The sequence below is a fragment of the Microtus oregoni genome, unplaced genomic scaffold (genome assembly GCF_018167655.1).
Source record: "Microtus oregoni isolate MIOR12 unplaced genomic scaffold, Mior012 000045F_ref0000178, whole genome shotgun sequence".
Lineage (NCBI taxonomy): Eukaryota > Metazoa > Chordata > Mammalia > Rodentia > Cricetidae > Microtus > Microtus oregoni.
In genome coordinates, this window is record NW_024543219.1 from 8,033,598 (window position 1) to 8,054,259 (window position 20,662).

The following is a 20,662-nucleotide window of genomic DNA, read 5'->3' on the forward strand; positions in this document are numbered from 1 at the left end:
AGACAATCCCCCACAGTCATGTCCACAGGCAAGCTGATCTAGGTGATTTCTTGACTGAGGTTTTCCTCTGAGATGACTCTAGGCTATGTAAATTTGAAAACTCTAAATAGGATAAGCCCTTCTCTGTCATTTTACCCCTACGGTGAACCTATATTTCAGGGTTCCAAATCTAAAGAAAAAATTGTTAGTATTTTCAAAGACCCACAGAATATCATTCGAGACATTACCGTACAGTCTTGTTATTAACAAATATAAATAATACTATTAATAGTTACAGTATGGGATGGAGAGATAGCTCAGAGGTTAAGCGCACAGGCCATTCTTCCAGAGTCCTGAGTTCAATTCCCAACAACCACATAGTGGCTCACAACCATCTGCAATGAGATCTGGTGCCCTCTTGTGGCATAAAAGCACAGTGCAGGCCCAATACTATATATATAATTAATAATTTTTTTAAAAAAATAGAGTTACAAAAAAAATAGAGTTACAATACAGTACACATAAAGTAAAAATAAATAAATTATTTGTCAGGACAGGCTTTAAAACTACAGAGAAACCCTGTCTCAAAAAATAAAAAAAAACAATAATTATAACAGAAATTTAATTCCAGAAGGAAAAAATAGCTATCATCTTATGCTCTCTAGAAGTGTTTGTTGTTGGTTTTGATGTTTGGGGATCTTTTTTTTTTTTTTTCGAGACAGAGTTTCTCTGTGGTTTTGGAGCCTGTCCTGGAACTAGCTCTTGTAGACCAGGCTGGTCTCGAACTCACAGAGATCCGCCTGCCTCTGCCTCCCGAGTGCTGGGATTAAAGGCATGCGCCACCACCGCCCGGCCTTGGGGATCTTTTTGTTTGGGGGTTTTGCTGTTTTAGTGTTTTTGAGACAGCATCACTGTAGCCCAGGCTAGCCTGGAATTCACTAGGTATATCAGGCTGGAATGAACTTGAGTTGATCCTCCTGCTTTGAATTCCTGAGTGCTGTAATTACAAAAACATGACACCATGTCTGGTTTTTATTGTTATTATTTATGTATTTATTAGTTATTTGAGACAGAGTTTCTCTATGTAGGCCTGGCTGTCCTGAAAATCACTATATAGGCCAGGCTGGCCTCAAACTCAGAGATTGGCCTGCCTCTGCTTCCAGAGGGCTGGAACTAACGGAGTGCACCACCACACCCAGATTTAAATTTTTTAGCTAAATTAAAAAAATTTTTTTACAAAGATGTTATAAATGACCAACAAAAGACCTTCAAAGCTTAAAAGCATATTGGACTGGGTGTGGTGGTGCACTTGGGAGGCTAAAGTAGGAGAACTGTCACAATTTGAGGATAGCCAGGGCTAGGGATAAGATTCTAAGAAAGAAGAGAAACAGGAAGAAATAAAGGGGCTGGAGACATAGCCCAGTTTCTCTGGATCCCACCTCCAGTACTCCTTTAAACTGGGTATGGGGGATGGCCAAATGACCCAGTGAGCTAAAGGGCTTGCTGTGTGTTCCTGAAAACTTGAGTTTGATCCCCAGAACCCAATGGAAGGAGAGAACTGATTCCCAAAAGTTGTCCTCTGTATGCCCCCATCCTCACATCTATCTATCTATCTATCTCTATCTCTCTCTCTCTCTCTCTCTCTCTCTCTCACACACACACACACACACACACACACAGGAGCAATTAAAAAAATTTTTAATGTGCATAGTGATACATACTTGTTATCCAGCACTCAACCCTCAGGAAGGAGGAAGAATCAGGAGGATCAGAAGTTCAGGGTCTCTTTGGTTATGTAGAAAGTTTGAGGCCAGTCTGGGAAACATGAGACCCTGCCCCCATAAAAGGAGGAGGAGGAGGAGAGAAAAAGAAGGGAGGCTACTGGGGGTACAGTTCGGTGGTAGTGTACTTGACTAGAATACTGGGGGTACAGTTCGGTGGTAGTGTACTTGACTAGAATACTGGGGTACAGTTCAGTGGTAGTGCACTTGACTAGGAGGATACTGGGGTGCAGTTCAGTGGTAGTGTACTTGGCTAGGGGATACTGGGGTACAGTTCAGTGGTAGTGTACTTGACTAGAATACTGGGGTACAGTTCAGTGGTAGTGTACTTGACTAGGATACCTGAGGCACTGTGTTTGATCCCCAGTAGCATGAATAAGAAGAGGGGGGCTAGTGGGTTTTCCCCAACCACAGTGGGGCGCACAACCTGGGTGTCCTTGTTCACTCATTCCTCTCACTGCATTGTGGGCCTCCACTGCTCTGAAACCCCAGCTTTATGGAATAAGGAAAGAAAGTGACAAGCCACCTTGAAACAGCTACCCAGTAACAGGTACTTCATAGGTAGGTCCTGCCCAGGGCTCAGTCTGAGAGGCCAGGTTTGTGTCAACCATGGGACCCAGAGTAATTTACTAGAGAATTGACTTCAAGTTTTTTTGGGGGGTGGGGGTTCTTTTGTTGGTTTGTTCATTTGGTTGTTGTTGTTTAGAGACAGAGTTTCTCTGTATAACCCTGGTTGTCCTGGAACTCACTCTGTAGACCAGGCTGGCATCCATCTCACACAGATACACTTGCCTATGAATACTGGCATTAAAGGCGTGCACCACCACCACCCAGCCATATTTAAAGTTTGATGGAGCCGGGCGGTGGTGGCGCACGCCTTTAATCCCAGCACTCGGGAGGCAGAGGCAGGCGGATCTCCGTGAGTTCGAGACCAGCCTGGTCTACAAGAACTAGTTCCAGGACAGGCTCTAAAACCACAGAGAAACCCTGTCTCGAAAAAACCAAAAAAAAAAAAAAAAAAAGTTTGATGGATAGCCGGGCCGTGGTGGCGCACGCCTTTAATCCCAGCACTCAGGAGGCAGAGGCAGGCGGATCTCTGTGAGTTCGAGACCAGCCTGGTCTACAAAGCTAGTTCCAGGACAGGCTCCAAAGCCGCAGAGAAACCCTGTCTCGAAAAAAAAAAAAGTTTGATGGATAACAGATTGGGTAATTTTGTCTTAGGTTCTTTACCCATCACCTTGGAGGACTGGGATCACCCAGCCATGGCCACCATCTCCATACAAGTGCCCTTCTCAAGGCACCTGGATTTCACCCACTGATTCTTTTCATCATGAACACAAGCTGCAGCACATTAGATCATGCCCTGAGCACTGTATTCTGCCACCATCAATGTGCACAGCCATCCTGGGACAAACTGGCCTTTCAGAGATCTTCATCTGGGTGCGAGCAGGAGCCTAGCTAAGCTGCTAGGGCCACCATAACTATGACTACCCCAGTGAATCCACTTCCATGACCTGCCTATGACACCAAACTCTGTACACACCTCACTGCTCTCAGAGCCCAAGAGAAGGACCCACATTTAGGGGAAAGATAAAGTCTGCTGGTTTGTTTTAATGTCTTACAATGATGGCTAATCTTGGTTGTCTACTTGACTACATCTGGAATGAACTAAAACAGAAGCAGCTGGGCACACCTGTGAGGAATTTGTCTTGTTTGGCTAATTTGAGGCAAGATGATTCACCCCAAATCTGAATCTTTGGGGTTAGACGAACCACCAACCGTTTGGTGGCAGCCCAAGTTAAAGGACGTGGAAGAAGGAAGCTTTTGCCTTTCGCCGGCTTGCCGTCACTCTCCCTGGTGAGTGTATCTATCCTGATGATGCTGAGGCGTTCTTTCCCAGGTGTCAGAACCTACTTCTTGGGGACTCCCACAGACCAAAGACCAGACCAGCCACCCAGCCTCATGGCCTGAAGAACTGCCTGTCTGGTAGCCTTTCTGTAGGGAGATAGTTATTGTTGACATGAGGCAGACACAGCCTGGAAGCCACTCTAGTAAAACCCCCTTTTCATTCAGATGGATTCCATCTGCTCTGCTCCTCTAGAGAACCCTGCCTAACACTGGCATCCAAGGTTCCCTGTGGAAGGAAAAAGGTAGAGCTGAGATGAAGGTAGATGGGCTTCAGCTGGCCAAAATAAGACAAGCAGACCCCAGCTGAGTGTGGACCAGGACAGCCCTGAGCAGCAGGCCTTGTCCTGAGACATGAACTGGAATGTGGCTGGAACTGAGAACTCAAAGCTAACGGGAAAGGACAGAGGCTGTGTCAGGACACACTTCCACACACCCAAGGCCAGGACCATGCTGTCAGCCCTCCAACTGGCCCATTACTGCCCCCCTTCCCTGCCTGCCAGCTGCCAGCAGGGCTCTGCCCTGTGTCTTCCACACCTGTCACTGCCTATCCTTGTCCGAGGGGGACCAGTATTAGCCCCTCCTCAGCCTCCCAGCGGAGCAGGCAGTTAGTGGGGAGGGGAGGGAACATGGACCGGGGACCGATGGTGGGGGCAGGGCCGGGGGCCGGGACCCGAGTCCGAGCACTGCTCGGGTACCTGGTCAAGGCGCTGCTCTGGGTGGCCTCTGCCTTACTATATTTTGGAAGTGAACAAGCCGCGCGCCTCCTAGGCAGCCCCTGCTTACGGCGCCTCTATCACGCTTGGTTGGCAGCAGTGGTCATCTTTGGGCCCCTTCTGCAGTTTCATGTCAACTCCCGGACGATCTTCGCTAGCCACGGCAACTTCTTCAACATGTGAGTCCACTGGAGTCCAGGGAAGCTGGTTCCCTATACTCTCGGATCCCGGCTTCCTTCTCCAGGCCTCTCTGTTCTGTTGCCAGTCGGAACACTAAAAATAGGCTAGGAGGTTGAGAAGGTCGGGGGAGAAGAGGAGGGAGGAGAGGAACAGAGCCTGGGGGTGCAAGGGAAGTAAAGAACTGAGAGGAAATGTGGACCCTAGAATGCCCAGTGGTCCTCTAAGGAGCCGGGCAATGTGGAAATGGTGGGGGTTGGAAAGAGAACTAGTGATGGGGTGTGGAACACAGATCAAGGTAGGGAGATGGGACTGGGGCTCATCAGATGCTTTCCCTCTTTCTGCCCACAGAAAGTTTGTGAATTCAGCATGGGGCTGGACATGTACCTTCTTGGGGGGCTTTGTGTTGCTGGTGGTGTTCCTGGCTACACGACGCGTGGCAGTGACGGCCAGGCACCTGAGCCGACTGGTGGTGGGGGCAGCTGTCTGGCGGGGGGCCGGCCGGGCCTTTCTACTCATCGAGGACCTGACCGGTTCCTGCTTCGAGCCTCTGCCCCAGGGCCTACTGCTGCATGAGTTGCCTGACCGCAGGAGTTGCCTGGCAGCCGGCCACCAGTGGCGAGGCTACACTGTCTCCTCCCACACCTTCCTGCTCACCTTCTGCTGCCTCCTCATGGCTGAGGAAGCCGCTGTATTTGCCAAGTACCTGGCCCACGGGCTACCAGCTGGGGCCCCCCTGCGCCTTGTTTTCCTACTCAATGTGCTATTGCTGGGCCTCTGGAACTTCTTGCTGCTCTGCACCGTCATCTACTTCCATCAATACACCCACAAGGTGGTGGGTGCAGCAGTAGGCACATTTGCCTGGTACCTTACCTATGGTAGCTGGTACCACCAGCCCTGGTCTCCTGGGATCCCAGGCCATGGGCTCTTCCCCCGATCCCGCTCAATCCGCAAACATAACTGAAAGAAATAAAAGCATACCAGGCCTGGCTCTGGCTCTTCCTGTTCTTGTCAGGCCTAAGAGGGTGGGAGGGGTAAGAGAATAGTCTGATAGACGCTTGCTCGAGTCCCTCCTCATCATTCCCTGAATGTCGTTGACCTTGAATGTGTTTTCTTGAACTCGGCTTCCAGCTTTCTGGAGCTGTGATGTCAAGTCATGGTTCTACGGAGGCCAGTAATTGCCCTTAGGTGTGTTTATAAGCTTTCCACTGGCAGATGCTTTGTCTCCAACCTGGTTACTTCGTTTTTTTCCTGCCTCCGTCACAGACTCCTGATTTCCTTAGGAGCCTGCCTCTCTAGGCAGCTCATGCCAGGACCTTTCCTACCTCTGTCTCATAAGGATGGCACACATTCATTTCACAAAGGTGTGTTAAACCAGGCATAGTTCTGTGCCGTGTGAACAAGACAAACAAGGCTTCTGCTGCTCGGAAGCAGATCAGCTCTGGAGAAAGCAAAAGAGAAACACACAAGTAGCAAATGCTTGCTGGTGCTTGCACGTCAGGCACTGTTCTAAGAGTGTATATATTATTTATATAAATGAATACATTTAGAGGCTGGGGGGAATGGTTTGGCGGGTACGGTGCTTGCTGTGAGAGCCTAAGGACGAGCATTTGGTTATCCAGAGCCCAGATAAAAAGCTGGGCATGGGGGGCTGGAGAGATGGCTCAATGGTTAAGAGCATCACCTGATTTTCTAAAGGTCCTGAGTTCAATTCCCGGCCACCACATGGTGGCTCACAACCATCTCTAAAGAGGTCTGGTGCCCTCTTCTGGCCTACAGACATGCACACAGACAGAATATTGTATACATAATAAATAAATATTTAAAAAAAAACGCTGGGTATGGCAGGACGCATCTGTCATCCCAGTGCAACAGAGGCAGAAGCAGGAAAATTCCTGGAGCTTGCTAACCAGCTAGTGTAGCTTAGGGGTGAGCTTCAGGTTTGGTATGAGAGCCTTTTTTCAATAAGTGAGACGTGGGAGGGGCGAGGGAGACACACCATCCACCTCTGGCTTCCATGGACTCATGTGTGTGCATGCACTCTCATGTACATACGCACACAATTTTAACCCCCAAACATCCCAGGGAGATAAGTTCAGTAGTGTTCCTATTGTGATTTTTTTTTTATGTGCATAGGTGTTTTTACTGTATGTGTGTGTGAACATACCTTGGAGGTCAGAAAAGGCATTGGATCCTCGAGAACTGGAGTTACAGGCAATTGTGAGCTATCGTGTGACTGCCGAGGATTGATCAGAAGCACTCTGGAAGAGCAGCCAGTTCTCTTAACCACTGAGCCACCTCCCACCACACACCATTTTTTTTTTGTTGTTGTTTTTTGTTTTGTTTTGTTTTTTGAGACAGGGTGTCTCTGTGTAACCCTGGCTGTCCTAGGACTCGTTCTGTAGACCAGGCTGGCCTCCAACTTAGAGATTCACCTGCCTCTGCTTCCAGAATGCTGGGATCAAAGACCTGTGCCACCACCTCCTGGCTCCAAGCCTGGCTTTTTGTTCAACATTTAAAAAAAAAAAAGTTGGAAAAAAAGCGACGTGTGGAAATTACACGTAACTCAAAATCTCGGGTTCATAAGTTAAGTTTAATTGAAACGCACCCACACTAATTCATTTCATGGGCTGCTTGCCTCTTGCAGTACCAGAGTTGAGCGGCTACAGACATGGTAACACTTCCCAAACCTAAGTAGCCATCACCAACCCCTTACAGAAAAAGCTTGCCTGACCCTGTTCAAACCACTATATTATCGTCTCTCAAAAACAAAAACAAACAAAAATAGTTAATGTCAAAGTCGCGGGTGCTGCGGAGGTACTGAAACAGGACGGCTTGTAATAAACTGGGCAGGGAAGGTACTTTCTGAAAGATGACGGTGGAAAATTCTCTCTGAAAAACTGACATCCGAAATGAGTGAGGACATTGAGGGAAGAGTGTTGTAGATTTCCCAAGGGTTTAGCCTTTGACCTGGAATAAACACTACCTACATAGTATTTGCTTGTGTAATGAGTGAGTGTGGAAAGCAACAGACCGTCAACTTGAAGGGGACAGCTGATTGTGAAAGAAAGGGGTTTGGATTTTATCATAGAGACCTGACTCCCAGCTGTCGGGGGGGGGGGAGGGGGATGGTTCATAGGGTAATAGAGTGTGCCACAATGGTTTTGTGCGGATAAGGATAGTGCCAGTGTCTCAGCGTGGTCGTTTGGTGAGCAGGAGTATGCAGGTGAAATCGGGACCATTCCGGCAAGGCGAGAAGAGACCAGGTCTTGCTCCAAATCAGAGAAGATTTAAAACCCCCAAGTAAGGCTTTATTTCCCTGGCCCTAGCAGGAGTAGTAGGGGGCGACCGGAAATGGAAGGCGGGGGTGGGAAGGGGCAGAGGTTCTGGCGTTGGCAGGCGGGCTCTGGGAGGCGGGCCTGGGCGCAGAGGGGAGAGCCCGGTGTGCTGGGCGGAAGCAATACTCGGGCTGCAGGAGGAGCCCCCGCCCCTCAGTAGGCTGTCCCCGCCTCCTCCAGTCCCTCCGCTCCCCAAGCCAAGGAAGGCTGTGCAGGTTTCGAGCTCTGCTTTCGCTTTCCCTTCTCGCTGCCCACTCCAGACTCCTCGTGCGTCGCTTAGCCCCCCGCCCTCTCAGACCATGGCCACACTGAGGGTCCATCCTGAAGCCCAAGCCAAGGTAAGTGCTGCGGGTTCGAGTCTGGATGAGAGGCATTAGAGAGGCGTGGCTCGGAGCGGACCAGGGTTCCGGGGATCAGCCCCAAGCCCCCACATCTGGGTAGGGGGTCTGCTTACTAGCCTGCAGCCAGGCGCACCTGATCCCCTGGGAGTAGGTGAGGCGGCTGTGGTCCAGTGGGGTGAAATGAAGCCGAGAGCTAGTGTGAAGTCTCCTGGCTTGGGGCCCAGGCTACACGCAGAGCCCGTGAGAGGGACTTGCCCCAGCCACTTCGAGATCTTTGACTCAGTTCAGGAAGGACACAGCCTGCTCCCTGCCTCTGCCCACTGGCTTAGGGTTTTGTTTTGTTCGAGACAGGGTCTCTTTATTATGTAGCCCCGGAACTCTTTATGTAGATCAGGCTGGACTCGATCGAAATCAGAGACCCACCTGACTTTACCTCTCAAGTGCTGGTGTTTAAGGCGTGCATGGTGTACCACGCCCGGTCAGAGGGCTTTCTTATCTCTCCTTACACAACTCTGGTGACCCAAGCGATGTTCTCCCCAAATCCAGCCCCCACGGGGATCCACTGAACTCTCCCCAGATTGAGGTGTGCTGAAAACTGCCACGCCACCTCAGACCACCCTATACAGGGAGGGACCCATCTCTCTTCAGGAGTGGCCTTAGCTGGATCCACTCCTCTATTCCCAAAAGGGAACTGCCCTCAAATGAAGTGGCCCTAAAGCTAGGTTTCTGAAGGGTTGCCTGTACCCTACAGGTGGATGTGTTCCGCAAAGACCTGTGTAGCAAGGTAAGACCTACAGTCATCGGCAACCCTGTCCAGTGCTACTGCTACGCCCTTCCTTGTTGGGCGGTGTGAGCCCTTACTTCACTAGGAAAAGGCATTTGATTATGACCCCATCCTCCTCCACCACCTCATACAGACAGAAAACCTGCTTGGGAGCTATTTTCCCAAGAAGATCGCAGAGCTGGATGCATTCTTAAAGGTAGAGGGTCCTGCAAGGACTCAGGAGGGGCCTGGGATGGGGGTGTGATGTGATAAGAGGAACACCCTCATCTCCAGCTCTACCTCTAGGAGCCAGATCTCAATGAAGCCAACCTGAGCAGTCTGAAGGCTCCACTGGACATCCCCATACCTGATCCAGTCAAGGAGAAAGAGAAGGAGGAGCGGAAGAAACAACAGGAGGCAAGCTGGGAGACCCGGGAGGTGGGCCAACCATAGAGAAAACCCAGCCTCAGTTCTGTCTTCCTCCCCACAGAAGGAAGAGAAGGATGAGAAGAAGAAGGGGGAAGATGAAGAAAAAGGTACCTGAACCCAGGCAGAGACAGGCTTGTGTCTCCCAACTTCCAGCTTGCATTCTACACTCGGCTTTCTAGCCCTCGGAAGCTCGGTTATTAACTGACCCATTGCACTCTAGGTCCTCCCTGTGGCCCAGTCAACTGCAATGAGAAGATTGTGGTCCTCCTGCAGCGCCTAAAGCCTGAGATCAAGGATGTCACTGAGCAACTCAATCTGGTGAGTTCTGTTTCATCCGTGCTTCAGCATTGTCCTCTTGGTCCCAGCCAATTAGGACAATGGCACATCGGAAAGGGCAGAGCAAGTGAGCCAGCCTTGGGCTCAGCATGGACCTGGCACTCCTCCATCCACTATAGGCAGACAAGGGAAGAATAGAAACCTGGGGCTTGGGATGTGTATATGGAGGGGAAGGAAGGGAGGTGGTAATAAACCCGATACCTTCCTTTGCTCCAAGGTCACTACCTGGCTGCAACTACAGATACCTCGGATAGAGGATGGGAATAACTTTGGGGTGGCTGTCCAGGTAAGAGCCCTGCCCCTCAATCCTACACAGCCCTCCCAGGTAGCCCGTGCTTCCTTCTCACCCCTTTCTTTCCCAGGAGAAGGTGTTTGAGCTGATGACCAGCCTTCACACCAAGCTGGAGGGCTTCCACACTCAAATCTCTAAGTGAGTTGCCTGGCCACCACACCCCCAGCTCACTCTGCCTTTGGGGATAGGCCTGGGCTCCCTCCTTTCTTTCCTACTCCACGCACACTGCTTCCGCTTCCCACAGGTACTTCTCAGAGAGGGGTGACGCAGTGGCCAAAGCAGCCAAACAGCCCCACGTGGTAGGTGAGGCCCAGGTCAGGTTAAGCTGGGGAAGACATGTTGCAAGTCGGGACTAACGCTGGGTTTCTGCAGGGTGATTATCGGCAGCTGGTGCACGAGCTGGATGAGGCAGAGTACCAGGACATCCGGCTGATGGTCATGGAGATCCGTAATGCTTATGTGAGAAGGGGAGTGGAGGGCAGGGGTGGACAGAAGCACCTTTCTGGCCAAGCAGACTTGGGGTGGAGGATGACAAGATCAGCCTTTCCAAAGCTAGAACTAGGACACAGAGCCACTGGGGGCCGGTGGCTGACCTCCACCACTCCACCGTGATCCTATAGGCTGTGTTATACGACATCATCCTGAAGAACTTCGAGAAGCTCAAGAAGCCCCGTGGAGAAACAAAGGGAATGATCTATTGAGCCCCCTCTCTCATTCCGTGATGGGGTACAATAGAGACCTTCCTGCTCTTCACCGGGAATTATAGACTGTACCCAATCTTCTTCCTGCTGGGGTTTCCCCACTCTGCCTCCCAAACACAATAAATATATGGTTGCCCAACAGCCTATCTCTTTATTGTACTCTGACCCTCTGGTTCAGGCATTTCCACTGGTGGGACCGCTCCATTGGGTGATCTGAGTGTTAAGCTGCTGGTTGGTCCAGTCCTGCCGAATGTCATCAAGATGGCAGTCAAAGTCCACAAGGTGGCGGTGGGCCTGGCCCTCCAGCAGAGCTCCCACCATCTGTCTTGACTCTTCCCAGTCTCTCCACATCACTCTGAAATTAAAGCAAAGCAACCATGGAGGCCAAACAGTGGGGCCAGGCCCAGACTTAAAGGATTGTGTCTAAAGAAACCACAGGGCAGGACCAAGGACAAAGGGAGGCCTGAGGAGCCTTGGACTTCGCAGAAGCATAGAGGTAGTGGGACACTCACAAGTTCTTGTCCTTAGGCACCCATCGAAGACCTTGGTTCTCCAGGACAATGACTGGAGGGACACGAGGCCGAGTCACCAATTTCTTATTATCCAGCTGAGTGGATAAAGGGGTGAGAGTCTCAAGATGCTCTCCCTACTTCCTCCCCACCGGAAAGCCCAAGTCTCACCATAATAAGCACTGCACCAGGGAAGACTTCTGCAATTCGCCCTGCGATTTTCAAGGCCAGAATCCCGGGGCTGTGTAGGGGGAAGATCAGAGGAATGAGGAGCAAACTGAGGGCAGACCCAGGTCTCCTCCCAGGTCTCACAGATGTGCACAGCTGTAGCCTTTCCCTGCAGCTGTCCTGGGAATGTCGGGCCTGCTTGACGCACGACTGCTTGATGCTTGAATGCTGTGGGAAACATGCTCAGATTCTGCTGTTGAGAGTGGAAATCTAAAGTAGGCTTTGAGGAAGGCAATTTGCCTTAATCATTAAATTAAAACCAAGAGGGCTGGAGCAATGGCTCAGTGGTTAAGAGTACTAACTACTCTTCCAGAGGACTTAGGTTTGAATCTCAGCACCTACATGGCAGTTTACGGCCAGCCCCAGGGGATTCAGCGCCCTCTTCTGGCCTTTTGGGGCACTGCAAGCACGTGGTAAACAGCTATAACGTGATGTATACAGTAATTTCACACAGCTCTAACAACTTGTCAGACGATCCTACAGGACAAATCTACACCTAAAGATAGGTCAGTGTTGGGCAAGGCCACACCTTGCTCCTGCCTCCCTAGATATGCATATCCTTGTCCCTCTGTTTAAACTTTAATCTCTCTTCGTGACCCAGAAGTCAGTCTTGGGAAGAGTAGCAGTGTCTCCCTGGAGCTTTGTCCTCTTTCTAGTATGGCCATATTAAATTAATATTTTTTTCTTCTTTCCACTAAAAAACAAAAACAGAATACTATTTTTAGCTGGGCATAGTGGTGCACACCTTTAATCCCAGCACTCAGGAGGCAGAGGCAGGTGGATCGCTGAGTTTGAGGTCAGCCTGATCTACAGAGTTAGTTCCAAGATAGCCAGAGCTACACAAATATATATATATATATATATATATATATATATAGTTATATTTTAAATCTTTTTAAAGATAGGATGAGATAGACCTTGAGATGGAACACCAAAAGTATTATGTTCGGGGAGGGGAAAAGCAAATTACAGTAGATCTTAGTCCATATCAAAATCAAGTGTATTTGGTGTCTGTAGTATATGTATAAAGTGGTGAGCTTTTTTTTATTTAAAAAATTTTTTTTCGAGGCAAGGTTTTCTCTGTATCCCTGGCTGTCCTGAATCTCCCTCTGTAAACCAGGCCTGAACTCACAGAGATCTGCCTGTCTCTGCTCCCCAGAGTGCTGGGATTAAAGGCAAGCACCAACACATACCGGTTTAAAAATGGTGGGCTTTTTAAGTCGCTAGTCGCACTTCCTCAGTTCTTACAGAACCTGGGAAGCACCAGACGCCTGTCTGTCCCACCCCCACGGCAGGAACCTTCGACGGCCATATTCATCTCTGGTATTTTCTCACTCCAGTACTCAGTATAATGGCTGGTGAACAGCCCTGCTGCTAAACACTTGACTTAAAAAATAAATAAATAAGAGGAATGACGCTGGTCTGCCTATCTGAACCTCACCCGCACCTGCCACAATCATCTGCCTTCTCGTCCCAAGCTACCCAACTCACCTCTGGTCATCCAAAGCAGCATTGGCGTGGTAGTACCCAGCTACTACCAGACCGGCCTGTGCGCCCCACACATCCACCTGTCGTGAATAAATCAATGATTCAGGCTCTGTGGGTGCATACTGAGGACAAGGAGTCGAGCATGCATTTAGGCTGAGGGTCCTACAGAATGGGGGCTGGGGAGGGGCGGTGAGTAGGGATGAGGGCGGGCTCTCGAGGCCACACCTGATTGAGCGCAACCTCCAGCATGACTGACAGGGCCAAGTGGCTGTGGAAGAGGGGCACACAGTCGGTGAGGCAGAGGCATTCTCCCGACCGCGGCGCGGGAGCCAGCAACAACCCGTTGACAGCAGCGTAAGGGTACCGAGAGGCGTGCAAGCACATCTTCCCGTAGGCCCGGGCGGAAATCTCCACCTCCCCCATAGCGAACCGTGCACCACCAGTGTGGCTTCCCAACCACGGCAAACGAGTTGTGCCTCCTCGATTAGGTCTAAGTTGTCTCTAACACCAGGTAACCTCTCTCCGCAGCCTGCCCTCAACACGAACCAGAATTCGGTCCAGAAACAACCGGAGGAACCGAGACCCGCCTCCTCTAAACACTCCTGGGCAGGCGCACTTGCTCGCAGGCCTGCTCCGGGTCATCCCCCTTAAGAACCCCGCCTCCGTAGTGCTCTCTGATAGGACAAGACGTTCTAATTTCGTCCAATCAAAAATTTTAAAATTTGGCTTGTCTTGCCTTAGCCTAAAGCGAATTGGAAAGAACGCACAGGGCAAAAGCTTATTAGCTAACCTACCCGGTTTATACTTTGGATTTTGTTTCGTTCTAAGGAGGGAAGACAAAGTCTCGGCCTAGGCTGATCTCAAACTCACAGAGGCTTCTGCCTCCACATCTCAAGTGAAAGCCCTAGGTTTACAGACCCCGGCCATCACACCCAGTTCCAATTTGTGTGGGCTACTGCAGGCTGGTTTAGCCGGTTTACCAGCTCTTACTGTACCTAAAGGCTTTGGGCAAAGACAGCTAGGTTAGAGGGCTGGCCCCTCGCTGGGTGTTCTGGAGAAACTTGGGGACAAAACCATTCGTCTTAGCCAGGCAGTAGTGTCGCATGCCTTTAATCCCAGCACTTGGGAGGCAGAGGCAGGCGGATCTCTGTGAGTTCAAAGCCAGCTTGTTTTACAAAGTGAGTTCCAGGACAGGCTCCAAAGCTACACAAAGAAACCCTGTCTCGAAAAACTAAAAATAAAACAAAAACCCGTTCATCTTGCTCCAGCTATAGAAAGAGTGGGCCTGCACCATCGATAACCAGCAGCCTAGCCTTCCCAACTTCAAGCCTTTGGCTTCCTTAATGTAGTGCAGCACCTTTAAGGCAAAGTACAAGTCCATGACCCTTTAAGGATAAATTATGTGCACTTAATTCCAAACTGAAACTGATAAGAATGCAACACATTCTTTTGACATATTTTATATTTTAAATCTTTTTAAAAATAGGATGAGATAGACCTTGAGATGGAACATCAAAAGTATTAAGTTCGGGGAGGGGAAAAGCAAATTACAGTAGATCTTAGTCCATATCAAAATCAAGTGTATTTTGGACACAAGCTTGAATTTAAAAGTCCCTTGGAGTCTGTAACCGGCCACACAGCAGAGGAATCATTGTCTCCACTACCTCAGAAGTGAACCCTAAACTGCAATCCCATCACTCAGAGGGTGGAGACAGGGGGAACAAGGAGTTCAAGATAGCATTAGCTACACGGTGCATTTGAGGCCAACCTAGGCTATGAAAAAAACTTATCTAAAAACAAAACAAAAACAGTCTCAAAAACATGACTGGAGAGATAACTCAGCAGTCAAGGTACAACTTTACAACTTCTGTTTCTAGCACCCTACCATTTACAACTTCTGTTTCTAGCACCCTATCAGGTGGCTCACAAGCACCTGTTAACCACAGCTTCAGGGGATCCAGCACTATCCTCAGGTCTTTATGGGCACCAGCACACACGTGGAATACATTCACTCACACGCACGCACACACACACACACACACACATGCACAGTCACAATTTAAAAAAATACAAATACCCAAATCTCAACAGATGTAGAAACAGAAATTGATTGGGGGAGGGCAAAAGATAAAAAGGCAACTCCCCCACCCTGAATAATGCCCATGGCTGGTAATGTGTTCTTGTTTAATGCCTTTTTAAGACCTTCCTCTCTGCCAGCACTGAGAAATCTCAGGATCTCATTCACCTCCAAGCTTGTTTTCAACTCCACAACTGTTCTTAATTCCCACACCACAGCCATAAAGCTTCCCCGTCTATCCAAAGGCTAATTCCTCCTCCAACAGCTTTGCCCAATATAGTCTTTACCATGGTAATATCGGATGGACATACCTTTGTGACATTCCAAGCTACGGGTTTATGAGTTACCTGCATAGCTGACAAGGCATGCAAACTTCAACCCTGTTCCTTTTCAACTCATTGTGTAACCAGGGTGCCCTGAACTTGAGATCCACTTACCTCTGCTTCCCGAGTGCTGAGATTGAAGGCATACTCACCATGCCCTGTTCTACCCTGTTCTTTAGAAGGAACTGGTAAGAACACATCAACCTCATTTTCCTGGCACCCTCTCCCATTTTCTCTTGTAATTCTTTGTTTTTATTTCATGTGTAAAGGTGTTTGCTTGCATTTTTGCCTGTGCACTATGTGCATGTCTGGTGCTTGCAGAGGTCAAAGGAGGGTGTCAGATCCCTTGGAACTGGAGTTACAACAGTTACTTGTTACTGTGTGGGTCATAGGAATCTAGCCTGGGTCCTTTGGAAGAACAGCTAGTGCTCCTAAACACTGAGCCATCCCCCAACCAACCCTCCCCATTTTCACTTCCACAGTCACCTTTGTCTGAGGCTCTCAATAAATGATCTCTAAAAGAACAACAGAGGTAATAACATAAAGTATAAGTCATTTATTTTCCTTCTAATCCTTCACTCAGTACATAGATGGCTTTTCTTCACCCTTTGGGTTGACGATTTTCTCTAGGTTGCTGCTGATGATATGATAAAGCTCAGCCTGGAGGAAGACCAGAAGAACAGAGTTAGGTTCTTGGCTTCCCACCACCTTCCATCCACTTCCCTCAGGAGCTTACTCCACACTCACATAGAAGGCCCTCAGGTCCAGCACCATGGCCCTGAGTACCCCATAGGCTGCTTCATCTCGCTCATGCACCAAGGCGCGGTAATCCATCTGGGAAGTAGGAGACAAAACTGAGTCAGTGCCAGCAGAGATTGAGACATTAATTTTGTTTTCTTTCTTTTTTTAAAAATATTTTTTATGGTTTATTTAACTTTTATTTTATGTGCATTGGTGTGAAGGTGTCAGATCCCCTGCAACTGGATCTTCAGATAGTTGTGAGCTGCCATGTGGGTGCCTGGGAACCAAACCCAGGTCCTCTGGAAGAGCAGTCAGTGCTCTTAACCACTGAGCCATCTCTCCAGCCCCTAATTTTGTTTTCTTATACAAAGAAGAGATTAACTGGAAGATAAGCTCCAACAAACACAGAATTAAATAAGGAAAAGGGTCAAGGATGTTAGAGTCCTAATCAGTTTTGCTCTCTGGAATTTATTTTCCACATCGTGCAAGTCAAAAACAAAACAAAGAGGATCTCTTCTCCCCACCTCAATTCCACCCCTGGCCAGCCTCAGCTAAAATGCTGGACTATGCACTCACTACATGGGTCTCCTTGGAGGCTTTGGCTACAGCATCCCCACGTTCAGAGAAGTACCTGTAAATAAGGAGTGTGTGCGTTAAAGGAGATGTACAGCCACACACACCCCACCCCTCAGTCTGCTATCATTCCGACAGATCTGCCTTGCTTTGAGAATCCTACAGCAATGTCTCTGTAGGTCCCTGTGGTCTTGTTGCTGTTCTCACTTGGAAATGGTTGTCTGGAAGGCTTCTACTTTAGTCTTGACAGCATTCACTCTCTCCAGAACCTTCTCCTACAGAGATATAAGAAGCAAAGAAAATTCTTCATCTCCCCTTTTACTATTTCCTCTTCTTTCTACTTCCTAGTTTATGCCTTGCTCTCGTCCCTCACCCACAAGTCTCTTCCGACTCTGTCTTCAGTCACCGATTCTTACCTGAACTGCCACCCCAAAATCATTCCCATCCTCAATCTTGGGGATCAGGTGCTGGATCCATGTGATTACCTGTGTTAAAAAGAGCACTCACTCAACAATCCAACTAGAATCTCATCATGCCACTTCTCAAAACACTATTTATTTTTATTATTTTACTCTTTATGTGTATGGGTATTCTGGCTTCATGCCTATCTATGCACCACATGCATTCCTGATGCCCACATAAGGCCAAAAACAAAACAAAACAAAACAAAAAACCTGGAACTGGAGTTACAGATGGCTGTGAGCTGCCATGTAGGTGCTAGAAATCAAACTTGGGTCCTCTGGAAGAGCAACCAGTGCTTGCTTTCTTTCTTTCTTTCTTTTCTTTCTCCTTCCTTCCTTCTTTCCTTCCTTCGATTTTCAAGACATGGTTTCTCTGTGTAGCCCTGGCTGTCCTGGAACTCGTTCTGCAGACCAGACTGGCCCAGGACTCACTGAGATCACCTGCCTCTGCCTCCCGAGTGCTGGGATTAAAGGCACACACCACCATGCCCAGCTAGCAGTACTCTTAACCTCTGAGCCATCTCTCCTTTCCATAGCAAGATGAATAATTCTTCTGTTTGACTGTTTATTAAGACAGGGTTTCTCTATGTAGTCCTGAATGTCATGGCACTCCATATGTAGACCAGGCAGGCCTTGACCTCACAGGCTCCTTCTGCCTCTGCCTCCCTATCATGCCACTTCTTATTAACAGCCACATCTAACTGAGCACTTACTACGTGCTAGGTGTCATATTATAAATTAGTGATCTCATCTAATCACTGTCAATCTTCCAAAGCCTACAGTCTGACCGTACCATATAACACAAGAAACAAGTGAGTCACAGAATGTCTAAGGGAGCTCTATAAATGACAGAATCAGGATTTGATCTAGATTCTTTCTAGGGCTCAAGCTTTTAAACCAACTCACTGTATCATATCACCTACTCTGTGTACCTCAAATCATAGGTTGAGATTACAGAGGTAGCTACAGCACAGACTCTCGTTTTTAGAGCTACCATTATGAAACCACACAGATGTCAAATGAGAAAAACAAAGGATATCTAAACCCAAAGGGAGAGGACAGCAGGTAAGGTGTTTGCTGTGCACACACAAATATATGAGGACTTGCACTCCAATTCTTAGCATACACATAAAAGCAGGGCACAGTGGAGGACACTGTAACCCCAGTGTTGGAAGTGGTGGTGGTAAAATTGGCAGATCCTGGAGGCTCCCTGGTGACCTAGGTCGGCTAAAACAGCAAGCTCCAGGTGCAGTGAAACCATGCCTCAAAAAAAAAAAACCTTGGGCTGGAGAGATGGCTCAGCGGTTAAGAGCATTGCCTGCTCTTCCAAAGGTCCTGAGTTCAATTCCCAGCAACCACATGGTGGCTCACAACCATCTGGAATGAGGTCTGGTGTCCTCTTCTGGCCTGCAGGCATACAGGTAGAAAGAATATTGTATACATAATAAATAAATAAATAAATAAATACTTAAAAAAAAAAAAAAAAAAAAAAAAACATACAAAAAAAAAAAAAAAAAAAAAAAAACCTCCAAATGTTGATCTTTGGCCTTCAAACATATATGCAATTGAAAACACCTACACACGCCTGTGTGTGCATACACAATTTACACACACACACACAAATCCAAGACACAAAAGCAAGTTTCCTTACTCAATACTAGGTCTCTACATGAAAGTTCTGAATTGAACATAGCTTTTGCCTTGCTTTTCTTCCCATATCCTCCAGTTTCCTGGCTTACCAGAATGCATTTCTCTTTGAGAGTCCAGACTTCTGGCTTAATCAAAGCAAGCAGGGCCAAAAGCTTCTCATTCCCAGGGAGAAAGCCACACTTAGGGACTATGAAAAGGATGCAGACAGACTTTTTGGTTACTCCACATCAATGCACCAGTTTCCCTCCCAGTCACCCAGTTCTCCATTACCATCTTTCTTTTCCTGCTTGTCTGTTTCCATCTAAGGCAAAAGGAGAAAAGCAACTTTAGGGAACCCATGGAGGCTACAGCGGTGTCACTGGCTTACAGTCCACAGCACTGCGCACTGAATGCCTTACCTCATCGTCCTTGGGTGGGGGATCTGGGATGGGGATGTCCAGAGGAGCCCGGAGGGAGGAGAGGTCAGTCACATTGAGGAAATCCTCCTGCAGAATTTATTCTTAGGCACTGTCCAGCCTCCTCCCCTCGCCAGTCGGAGCCTCCCCTCCATTCCCTCCTCTCTCCCTCCCAGTCCAGGCTCACGCTTTACACCAGGCGAAGTTCCCAGCATGCTGACACTAGTTCTCAGAGCACAGGTGGTGGAAAGTCGCCGGGCGACGGAGTAGAGGAGTCTTAAACCACTCACCTGCAAGAGCTGACTCAGGGAGAGGATTTTCTGTGGCAAAAACGTGGTGAGGAAGTCATCAGCCTGTGAGTTACAAAAACAGTCATACAAGATGTCCGCGGAGAAGGATGAGAAGAAGGCCCTCAGAAATCACCGAATCACAAATGAGGAAACTGCAGAACTGGAACGTAAGGGACTTGCCCAATCTGATGAGTGGCAGAAGTAGGAGTGTGGGTGCTTTGGGCACCATCTTTCCCTCTCGGCAGAAGAGGGTGGGGTGGGGGAGTGGCAAACGCAGTTAAGAGTTCTAAGAGCGATCAGATTACGAGGAGTAGAAACCAATCAGTAGAGATCACCTTGAGTAAGCAGGAAGGTTAGGAAAGGCCAAAACTAGGATGAATTGGGGGGTTACTCCGAGGTTGTGGCCCTTAGATCACGGCGCTAAGGTCAAGTCGCTTGGATCCAGAGACTCACCTCCTGGAAAAGGTTTTGTCTGAAGACATCCACCTGCACAGACAGCAGTAGTCAGACGCGGGTTAGGGGGTCCGATTGTAAAGGATAAGAGCCCACCCTCTCCAACCGGGTGCCCTCCGACCGTAGCTCATGCCTGTCCCACAGTGCCAGTTTTCCCTGAACACCCTGCTCAGGGCACAGACTGGCTAAAGGGCAGGGCAGTGGTAGTCCCCGAGTAGAAGTGAAATTCCCTAAAGAAAAGAGTTCTCACGCTAGGCCCTGGTGCCCAGGAGCACCCAGCTTTAGCTCCATTAGGACTCCTCACCCCTTTCTGGCCTCCGGTTCCCATTTACCTGTTTACGGGCTTCTCCACTCAGCCGAACCCCACAAGGCTTGGCCATGCTTCCCTAGCTGGCTCTAGACTCTCGGGGCTAGTCGCCCCAGCTTTCGCTTTCACTCTCCAGGCCCAGACCCACCCCCTCAGCCACGCCCCCTTCCCTCTTTTTTTCCCCCCTCCTCCTGGCAAGCCACTAACAGTAAATAGTCTGTCAGCCATTCCCAACCAGATGCCACCAGGAAGGGCGGTGTTGGCTTCATCACCAGCCTGGGGGTTGTCCAGGGGAGGGACTAGGGGAGCGTGGGACAGTGGCGAAAGGAACAGCGGCTGCTTCTCGAGAAGGGCGGAGCTTCTACCTAGGGCCGCCCAGGGGAAGTGCTGACTGGGAGAGTAGGACCAT

General features: G+C 49.0%; 4 protein-coding genes across 4 annotated transcripts; 2 read left to right on the plus strand and 2 right to left on the minus strand.

Moving 5' to 3' along the window:
* Positions 1 to 4,294: 4,294 nt before the first annotated feature.
* Positions 4,295 to 5,541, plus strand: Fitm1 (fat storage inducing transmembrane protein 1). Its single transcript, XM_041634199.1, has 2 exons — positions 4,295 to 4,560; positions 4,910 to 5,541. The coding sequence occupies exons 1-2, from the start codon at positions 4,295 to 4,297 to the stop codon at positions 5,520 to 5,522; spliced, it is 879 nt and encodes a 292-aa protein (XP_041490133.1). The 3' UTR covers positions 5,523 to 5,541.
* A 2,515-nt stretch (positions 5,542 to 8,056) lies between these two features.
* Psme1 (proteasome activator subunit 1) lies at positions 8,057 to 10,899 on the plus strand. Its single transcript, XM_041634200.1, has 11 exons — positions 8,057 to 8,234; positions 8,989 to 9,021; positions 9,155 to 9,217; positions 9,307 to 9,417; positions 9,491 to 9,536; positions 9,650 to 9,747; positions 9,983 to 10,051; positions 10,128 to 10,195; positions 10,302 to 10,356; positions 10,430 to 10,516; positions 10,678 to 10,899. The coding sequence occupies exons 1-11, from the start codon at positions 8,196 to 8,198 to the stop codon at positions 10,756 to 10,758; spliced, it is 750 nt and encodes a 249-aa protein (XP_041490134.1). The 5' UTR covers positions 8,057 to 8,195; the 3' UTR covers positions 10,759 to 10,899.
* Positions 10,890 to 13,600, minus strand: Emc9 (ER membrane protein complex subunit 9). Its single transcript, XM_041634201.1, has 5 exons — positions 13,209 to 13,600; positions 12,987 to 13,063; positions 11,439 to 11,508; positions 11,271 to 11,365; positions 10,890 to 11,113 (listed from the first exon to the last, which is right to left on the minus strand). The coding sequence occupies exons 1-5, from the start codon at positions 13,404 to 13,406 to the stop codon at positions 10,933 to 10,935; spliced, it is 621 nt and encodes a 206-aa protein (XP_041490135.1). The 5' UTR covers positions 13,407 to 13,600; the 3' UTR covers positions 10,890 to 10,932.
* A 2,324-nt stretch (positions 13,601 to 15,924) lies between these two features.
* Psme2 (proteasome activator subunit 2) lies at positions 15,925 to 20,406 on the minus strand. Its single transcript, XM_041633943.1, has 11 exons — positions 20,279 to 20,406; positions 19,947 to 19,979; positions 19,494 to 19,556; positions 19,207 to 19,293; positions 19,079 to 19,109; positions 18,898 to 18,995; positions 17,114 to 17,182; positions 16,905 to 16,972; positions 16,701 to 16,755; positions 16,131 to 16,217; positions 15,925 to 16,043 (listed from the first exon to the last, which is right to left on the minus strand). The coding sequence occupies exons 1-11, from the start codon at positions 20,324 to 20,326 to the stop codon at positions 15,963 to 15,965; spliced, it is 720 nt and encodes a 239-aa protein (XP_041489877.1). The 5' UTR covers positions 20,327 to 20,406; the 3' UTR covers positions 15,925 to 15,962.
* Between the last annotated feature and the right edge of the window lie 256 nt (positions 20,407 to 20,662).